Below are 9,234 nucleotides of genomic sequence, written 5' to 3'. Positions count from 1 at the left end.
TACCACAGCTCTCACAGTGATATGGCTTCTCTCCTGTATGAATGCGCTTGTGAGCAGTTAAGTCACAATTCCTGTGATATGATTTACCACAAATATCACACTCATCTGGTTTCTCTCCTGTATGAATGCGTTTGTGATTCTTTAGATCACCTTTTTGACAAAAGGACTTATCACAGATATCACACTGATATGGTTTCTCTCCTGTATGAATGCGTATGTGAGTAATTAAATTACAATTTCGATGAAATGATTTACCACAGATATCACAAACATAAGGTTTCTCTCCTGTATGAATGCGTTTGTGAGCAGTTAATGTACGTTTATCAGAGAATGATTTATTACAGATATCACACTTATGTGGTTTGTCTCCTGTATGAATGCGTACGTGGATAGTTAAGCTATGATTTCGATTAAATGATTTACTACAGATATCACATTGATATTTTTTCTCTCCTGTGTGAATGCGTTTATGTCTAGTTAAGCTGTGATTTTGATTAAATGATTTATTACAGATATCACACTGATAGAATGTCTTTCCTTTCTCTTCCTGTATATCCTCAGGGAAATCAATAATTTCAGACTCTGCTTCACATTTAATCTTTTTCTCACACAATTCGTCTTCCATTCTTGTTTCTCTCTCACCACAATAAATATAAAAGTTCTTCTTCCCTTTATTTATATATTTTATTCCTATTTCTTCGGCTATATTTCTATCAACTGTGATTTTTGTCAATATTGGAAGATGCTGCAAATTCCTATGTAATTCAACTTTAATTTCAAAATCAAATCATTATAGTACAAATTCCAGTCTGTAAGTTTGAGAGCGTTTTGTATAAAAATTCTGTTCAGAGCCAATATTCCACAGTAATTCTACCATAGATTTATAAAATGAGTGTTCATATCTGTTGTGTATGACTTCTGTTTGTCTTGAAAAGATGATAAATATTGATGGATCTCGAGTAAATAATTGTTTTATGCGAACGCCATCTGATAATCTGAAATAAAAGAGAACAAAATATAAAATATCGAGGATACTTAAAGTGAAGACATTTTACAACATTTCTTCTATATTGATAAACTGTAGATATAAACCTTTACCAGGACAATGGATCTTATCCATCTGTGTTTCTTGCTGACAAAACATGCACTGACATCTTTGGGCCGCTGGAAATGCCAACTCTTTTTATATTTTACCAAATTTCAACATCTCCAAAGTCTCCTGTCGTCCAAGACAACAGTAAAGCTGTTCTGTTAGACACAGAGTGAGAACTTGATAGCAGCTTCTCACCTGGGACAAATACACAGCTTGCTTATAGAAGAACGAGTGTATGATGTGTGTGTGTGTGTATCAATGCATGCTCCTGTACCTGTAACTGTGTATATATATATCAGCATCATCATCCTCATCATTTAACACCTGTCTTCCATGGAAGCATGATTTCGATGGCTTGACAACAGCTGGCAAACTGCACAACTATGCCAAGATATACATTCACACACATAGGTGTCTCTCCGAGTGCATCAGAGTAAAGATTCCCTTCGGGCCTGAATGATTATGGGATTGCACCGAGATAATTCCCCTCCAAGTTACAAGTCCGGGCAAGTTTGTTTATGGAGGACCACCAGTTGCCCTTGTATACAAGTCTCCCTAGTCCATTCCACTGTTGTTATCAAACGGAAAGGCAAAGGCTGATACAGCTTGGCACCAGTGATGTCACAACTCATGTCTACAGATGAGTGAAGTGGAATAATATGAACGAACACAACACACAGCCTGGTTTGGGAATCGAACTCACCACCTCATGACTGTGATCTTGATGCTCTAACCAGTGAGCCATGCACCTTTATGCAAGTACTGTATACATGTGTATTTGTGTTTACACATAAATACACCAATATACATACATGCACATAAACAAGTTGGTTGCATATTCACCCAATTGACTAATAATAAAGCAGTGGAATTATGTTAGTGTGTGGGTTATTAATATTGGCATAATGACTCCCCCTACACACAATACACATATATATACTGACATACACAAATTAACATACGTACATACATATATACACAAAATATTCATAAACATACTACTAATACAAACATACACAACACATACACAAAAAAATAACATAAACACAAATGATTCAGCTAGAAAATAAATTAAAGACATAAAAATTTGCTATGGGAATTGATGAACAAAATACTTTTAGGAAGCAGAGATGATGAGGCAATGTGCACTCTGGTGCCGCTTTCAAGTCTCTCCTCCTCGATCAATCTGATCAATTTTCTGTGTTGCCTATTTCTGCAATTACAAAATTGTCCAGGCACTGGATTGATGCCCTGCTTGGAGCCAGTATTTGGGGTCCACTCAGTCTTGATGAGCTCCGCCTCCCCATCATACCCAGACTAGGAGTGGATGTCTGCAGGGGACTGAGATGTCCTCATGATAGGTTTTCAGGGTGTCTTATCGCCTAAATGCTGGTCGTCTTCTCATCACACCAAACAAACTCAACTAAACCACTAAGCAGGCCACGACTCAGGTTAATATCCCCTCAGTCCTGGAGTTGGTGGGATTATCCAGAATTGATGGGGAAAGACCAGATGGCCTTCCCCTATGGTCCTGGATAAGAGGTAGGTGCCTCATCTAGGACGTCGTAGTATGTTACTCTATTGTGCCCTCCTACATCCTGGATTCAGGGAGGGTCACTGCTTCTGTAGCCAAACAAAACAAAATCCTTAAGGGGACTTGTCAGTGAACTGTCTTCCAGCATATTGGAATGGAACACTTCGGCATTTTAAACAGAAGTTTGGGGAATTTTTTATTAGCAATTTTAATACGTCAGTTCTGTTTAAATATATTTTTTATCGAAAGACTATCTTATTGATTGTAATTATCAGCTAGACTATCGATGATTATCATCGGTCTTTGACTATCAACATTAAAACCACTTGAAAAGCAAGTTTTTCAACTCACTTCTATTACACATGTGACAGCCGACCGGATTATGATTAAGACAACATCGTTACTTTAGGAAAATTTCTTCTCTTTCCTTTATCTTTCAACACATCAAAACAAAGAGATATAGTGGGGAAAATGACACGACCTATACAATGTAGATGTTGTTTCTATTAATAATACTTACATATTGTCGTAAATCAATTGAAAAGAAGGCTTTTATTCATTCAAACTTTCTTCTGTTCGCCGGTTTAATCGTTATGCAAACATTAATACGCGGGATTTCGGTACAAGATCCCCTAACTTCCGGTCGTTGTGCGCACGCGTACTGATTACATTATCGTTTCGTGGGGTTTTATGTCTTTTAAAGTTTGAGAACTGTATGAAGTTCATCATTTCTACCGAAATAGTAGGTTCAGAAAACAGAATTTACTAGCACGTGTTGATATGGAATTTATTTTGTTACGTTCGGTTATATACAGTGAAGGTGAAAGCGATCGACAGACTTGTGCTTTTGAAAAATCCCGCCTAACCGGAAGTCTCTTCAATACAGACCAGGTCATAGCTAGCCCGCAGAGAAGTCCCTCTCTACAGTTCGCCCGTTATCAGTAGTTGGCCAATGCTTTACATATAGCTACTCCGTTCACAGGACTGTTGACTGTTTTTGGAACAAGGAAGGTGTTTTAACTGCCCTGCACACGCATGTGGGATCTTTCTGATTTGGCGGACACCATTTTTTGTTTAGTTTTTATTTAGTGTGTTTTCTACCGAAACACTTTAAAACTTCGTATATTTGTATATTTTGTCTTATAGAATAGAGAAAAAATATTATATTCCAATTTAGTACAAGTTAAAAATTGTCGTATTTCGTTAATTTCAACCACTCACTGACGTCTATTGAGGTGAAAACAATTACTGCTGTGGTTTGACAACATGTTCTGGCGGTGTAATGGATTCTTTTCTCTTGAATAAAATTTGTGCTGTTGTTTGTCAACAACAACTATCAGTGGTACTGTTATTTATGACATCGTTCGTGCGTTTGCACTGCATTTATCACAAACTCCATTCTGATAATGAGCTAGTTACTGCTGTGTATGAATTCGTATGTGTTTAGTTAAGTGGCCTTTTTGAGAGAATGATTTATGACAGACATCACATTGATATGGCTTCTCTCCTGTATGGGTCCGTATATGACAAGTTAATTCACTACTTGCAAGGAACGATTTATTGCAGATGTCACACTGGAATGGTTTCTCTCCTGTATGAGTACGTTTGTGAGCAGTTAAGTGGCTGTTTTGAGCAAAGAATTTTCCACAGACATCACACCGATGTGGTTTATCTCCAGTATGAATACGTTTATGTGTAGTTAAGTGATGCTTCACAGAGAATGCCTTACCACACACATCGCATTTGTATGGTTTCTCTCCCGTGTGAATACGTTTATGTTTAGTTAAAAAACTAGGTGAAGGGAATGATTTATTACAGATATCACAGTGATACAATTTCTCTCTTGTATGAAAACGTTTGTGTCTATTTAAAATTGTTGTTGCAGGAAACGATTTACCACAGACATCACAATGATATGGCCTCTCCTGTGTATGAATATATTTGTGTGTAGCTAAGACAGAGCAATCAGAGAATGATCTTCCACAGATATCACACTGATATGGTTTTTCTCCTGTATGAATACGTTTATGTTTACTTAAATCAACAGTTTGGGCAAATAGTTTACCACAGATCTCACACTGATATGGTTTCTCACCCGTATGAATGCGTTTGTGAGTAACTAGGTTAATTTTTTGAGAGAATGATTTACCACAGCTCTCACAGTGATATGGCTTCTCTCCTGTATGAATGCGCTTGTGAGCAGTTAAGTCACAATTCCTGTGATATGATTTACCACAAATATCACACTCATATGGTTTCTCTCCTGTATGAATGCGTTTGTGATTCTTTAGATCACCTTTTTGACAAAAGGACTTATCACAGATATCACACTGATATGGTTTCTCTCCTGTATGAATGCGTATGTGAGTAATTAAATCACAATTTCCATGAAATGATTTACCACAGATATCACAAACATAAGGTTTCTCTCCTGTATGAATGCGTTTATGTCTAGTTAAGCTGTGATTTCGATTAAATGATTTATTACAGCTATCACACTGATAGAATGTCTTTCCTTTCTCTTCCTGTATATCATTAGGGAAATCAATAATTTCAGACTCTGCTTCACATTTAATCTTTTTCTCACACAATTTGTCTTCCATTCTTGTTTCTCTCTCACCACAATAAATATAAAAGTTCTTCTTCCCTTTATTTATATATTTTATTCCGATTTCTTCGGCTATATTTCTATCAACTGTGATTTTTGTCAATATTTGAAGATGCTGCAAATTCCTTTGTAAATCAGCTTTAATTTCGATATCAAATCATTATAATACAAATTCCAGTCTGTGAATTGGAGAGCATTTTGTATAAAAATTCTGTTCAAAGCTAATATTCCACAGTAATTCTACATTAAGTGTATATAATGAGGGTTTATGTCTGCTCTCTATGGCATCTTCCATTTGTCTTGAAAAGATGATGAATATTGAAGCATCTCAGGTACATAATATTCTTTTATACCAATGTCATCTGATATTCTGAAAGGGAATAGAACAAAATATAAAATATTGAGGATACTTAAAAAGTAGACATTTTACAACATTTCTTCTATATTGATAAACTGTAGATATAAACCTTTACCTGGACAAAGGAACTCATGCATCTGTTTTTCTTCCTGATCATAAAACATGCTTCAATATCTTTGAGCCGGTGAAAATGCCAACTTCTTACATTTTACCTAATTTCAACATCTCCAAAGTCTCCTGTCATCCAACAACACTACAGTAAAATCGCTCTACTAGGCACCGAGCGAGGACTTGATAGCAGCTCCTCATCTGGAATAAATACGCAGCCTGCTTTATACAAGCACAAAGAGTTTATCGTGTGTGTATCAACGTACACTTCTCTATGTGTCAATGTGTATATATATCATCATTATCATCATCATTTAAAACCTGTCTTCCATGGAGGCATGGTTTCAATGGCTGGACAACATGGTAGGCCCCTTTTCTCCACAGGTCTTTAGGGTCTATCTTGTCACCTAAATGCTGGTCATCTTTAGTTGTTCCTCTCTTGTAAGTTGTACTCACTTTTTCAACTTCATTGCCCTCCCCGATTTTTATTCTGATATTCTCAAATAAAATTTACCAAAAGATAGTCAGGTAATCTTTCTGCAAAGAGATCTTTCCCTTCCTCAACAAAATGAAGTCAACCTAACAAATTCAATAGAACTCAGCTCAACATAAATATGTGGATGACTGGGCTATCAGATAAAAAAAAAACAGGCTTGGAAAGACTGGAAAGGCTGCAAAGAGAGATGTTTGGAGACGCAACTATGAAAGGATGCTCAATAAAGACAATGAATGGGAGAAAGAGAGTCTGCCGAATCTGGTTCGCCAGTCCTCAGTCAAAGGGAGAGAAGTTTCGAAAATATGGTGTTTTGGATCTGGAAGACTATATAACTTAGATTTTATCCATTTTGATGGGGATTTTTCCAGATATTTTTGTCACAACAGCCATCGAAATGATAAGACAGAGGGGAAAGCATCTCTTTTTATGGAAAAAACGTTTACAAAGTTTTATTTGATCAGTCTTCACCATCTCACTCTGGACCGATTTTTGCCTATTTCCTTATTATTTTTTTTGTTTTGTTTTGTTTCACTTAAAAGCCATGGGAGAGGAATTTTCAGTATCCAAAAAAAAAAAAAATGCAATTATTTTCAGAGGAAAAGTGTGTGAGTTAAGGGAGATTTGGCTGTTGTTTCTAGCACATCCCAAGACAACCCTCATCGTTTCTTTCTCACTCTCGCATGTATCGATGTTTTTCTGTATTTTTCTCTCCGTGAAAAACATTTATACTGTGTCTGATATTTTCAACCCCACTCCCTGCTCCCGATTGTTTCTGTTTATAATTTAAAATACTGGAGAGCCTGAGGTCATTGCTGGCATTTATCCAGTGATTAAAAAACAAGAAAGTGGTATGTAAAAGGGAATTCATTTTAATAGCATACTTTTCTGTTACAAAATGCTTTTTCCTACACATACACACACGGCCTCGCTTGATTGAGGTGGGCATAACAATTTAAATAACCATTTTTGTTTTCTATTCTTGCGTATACACACCGCCAATGAACCACAAGTGTGTTACTTCAATATCTACATTCCATAAAATATGTTTAATAGAAGAAAAATAATGAAACAACATCAACATGTGTGAGAGTGAAGACAGAGAAATTACAATTTATGCTGTCGTCCTTATCCGAAACACCGGTCTGTTGAAATTCTTCTCCTCACCTCTTCGGAAATGATTTTTCCTACAAATTTCTTTATAATTGTAATCTATGCCGTTTGAAAGCTATTTCTATGAATATTCAGTAAAAGACACCCATTTGACTGAAAGCGATGAGAGGGGAAAATGTCGGATCGCGTGAATTTTCCGAAACTCCTCTCCCCTTTCTTTTGGAAAATTTCTTTGCAACAAATCCTTATACACTCTGAAGTAATCGCATGTAAGCGGGATTTGTTGAAAATTTCGTAAACAAAAGAAGTGTCCCTTTTTCTGCAAGTTATGAGGCAACAAAGTAGCTGAGGGGATACACATGTGTCGTTATGCCGAGGAATCTGCAACTCTCTCTCATAGATATTACAGTATTTGCTGTTTGTAAAGACAGAACACTGGGAATTCTTTCGAGTGACAAACACGAACTAAAACACATTGGAATGGAACAGTTCGGCATTTTAAACGGAAGTTTGGGGAATGTTTTATTAGTAATCTTTGCATTAAGATACGGCGGTGGTGGTGGTGGATAACGATAATTGAAAAGGAGTGTGGAAAGGAAAACAGTGGAAGTATTAAGACAACAATAGTTAATGTCAGGTAAAGCAAGTTTTTCAATTTACTTCTATTGAATATGTGACAGCCGACCGGATTTTGATTAATAAAAATTTTTCTCTTCTCTTTCCTTTATCTTTGAACACATCAATACAAAGAAATATAGTCGGAAAATGACACACGACCTATACAATGTAAATGTTGTTTCTATTAATAATACTTACATATTGTCGTAAATCAATTGAAAAGAAGGCTGTTTTTCATTCAAACTTTGTTCTGTTCGCCGTTTTAACTGTTGATCGTCGATGACCAACAAATAAACCCAGGCTCTTTTATATTGAGGTAAGCACAACATCCATCCAGTAACAGTATTGAGTTTGGTCGAATCTGCTGGTGCATGTGGACCAAGAATATTCTTGTGTGAGGGAGACCAGCGTTAACGCAATAGAGGAAGAGTGAATGCCGAGAGTCCTTTACAATTGAGTCGAAGGAACTCGATTGAGCAATAGTGGGGTGGGGTGTGCTACATGATATAATTGACAATCGGACCCAGCCGAGAGCGCCTGTTGGAGGCACCTAGTTAATGCAGTTAATCACAGAATGAGTATAGCTGCAAATCGACAGTGTCGTTTGATCCCAGGCTGAGATCCAAATATGCATGTTGCAAACAACTGCCAATACAGACATGCTTTTGTACCTCGCGCAATTATTATTGTTCTGTTAAGCCTTCTGAACTTTGTCAATTATTCACATGGAATTATAATTATCGTACTACTAAAGCAGAGGGGTCCCGAACGCGCAGTCGCGCGTCCGCGCTAGCTAGTCGTGAGTAGTCGATCCTACAAGTGCGTGCGCGCGTGAGCAAATGAATACATGTGTGCGTGTGCGCGCGCATGCAAATTAGTAAATAATTTTTTTCGGATCTATTTTAAAACGGGGGCCACCTTTTTCATTAATGTTTTACGTAGTGTTTTTGGTACGGAAAGACTTTCAAACTTCGTATACTTATCTATTTTGTGTTATAGAACAGAAAAATATTTTTGTATTCGAATTTATTTCATGTAAAAAATTGTCTTATTTCGATAATTTCAACCAATCACTGACAAGTATTCAGTTGTTTATATTTACTCCTTTGGCTGATTAAGCGATGCAAAGCGTATTTAATCTCCATACCTTCGTTTTATTTGCTTTTTTCATTTTAAATTTGCTTTAACCCTAACCCTAGGGTTAGGGTTAGGGTTAATTGTTTCAGAATCGTTTGTTTATGTAGTCGGCACTTAATGTATATCGGCTGAATGGACGTCAGTGATTGGTTGAAATTACAGAAATACAACT

General features: G+C 36.6%; 2 protein-coding genes across 2 annotated transcripts in view; one reads left to right on the top strand and one right to left on the bottom strand.

Moving 5' to 3' along the window:
• LOC106868803 (zinc finger protein 239) overlaps positions 1 to 9,234 on the top strand; it is a 92,365-nt gene that overhangs the window by 32,081 nt on the left and 51,050 nt on the right. The window lies entirely within an intron of this gene.
• On the bottom strand, positions 21 to 9,227 carry LOC106879629 (zinc finger protein ZFP2-like). The gene is made up of 3 exons (XM_014929293.2): positions 8,124 to 9,227; positions 3,148 to 5,605; positions 21 to 995 (listed from the first exon to the last, which is right to left on the bottom strand). Exon 2 carries the CDS (start codon positions 5,228 to 5,230, stop codon positions 4,043 to 4,045), a length of 1,188 nt encoding a protein of 395 aa, XP_014784779.1. The 5' UTR covers positions 5,231 to 5,605; positions 8,124 to 9,227; the 3' UTR covers positions 21 to 995; positions 3,148 to 4,042.

Source organism: Octopus bimaculoides, chromosome 21 (assembly GCF_001194135.2).
Source record: "Octopus bimaculoides isolate UCB-OBI-ISO-001 chromosome 21, ASM119413v2, whole genome shotgun sequence".
In the NCBI taxonomy this organism is placed as follows: Eukaryota; Metazoa; Mollusca; class Cephalopoda; order Octopoda; family Octopodidae; genus Octopus; species Octopus bimaculoides.
The sequence above is the reverse complement of the archived record's forward strand: the minus strand, read 5'-3'. Positions and strand labels throughout refer to the sequence as shown.

Excerpts from the sequence above, each read along its gene's own strand:
- LOC106879629 (XM_014929293.2), bottom strand. The coding sequence starts at position 5,230 with ATGGAAGACAAATTGTGTGAGAAAAAGATTAAATGTGAAGCAGAGTCT.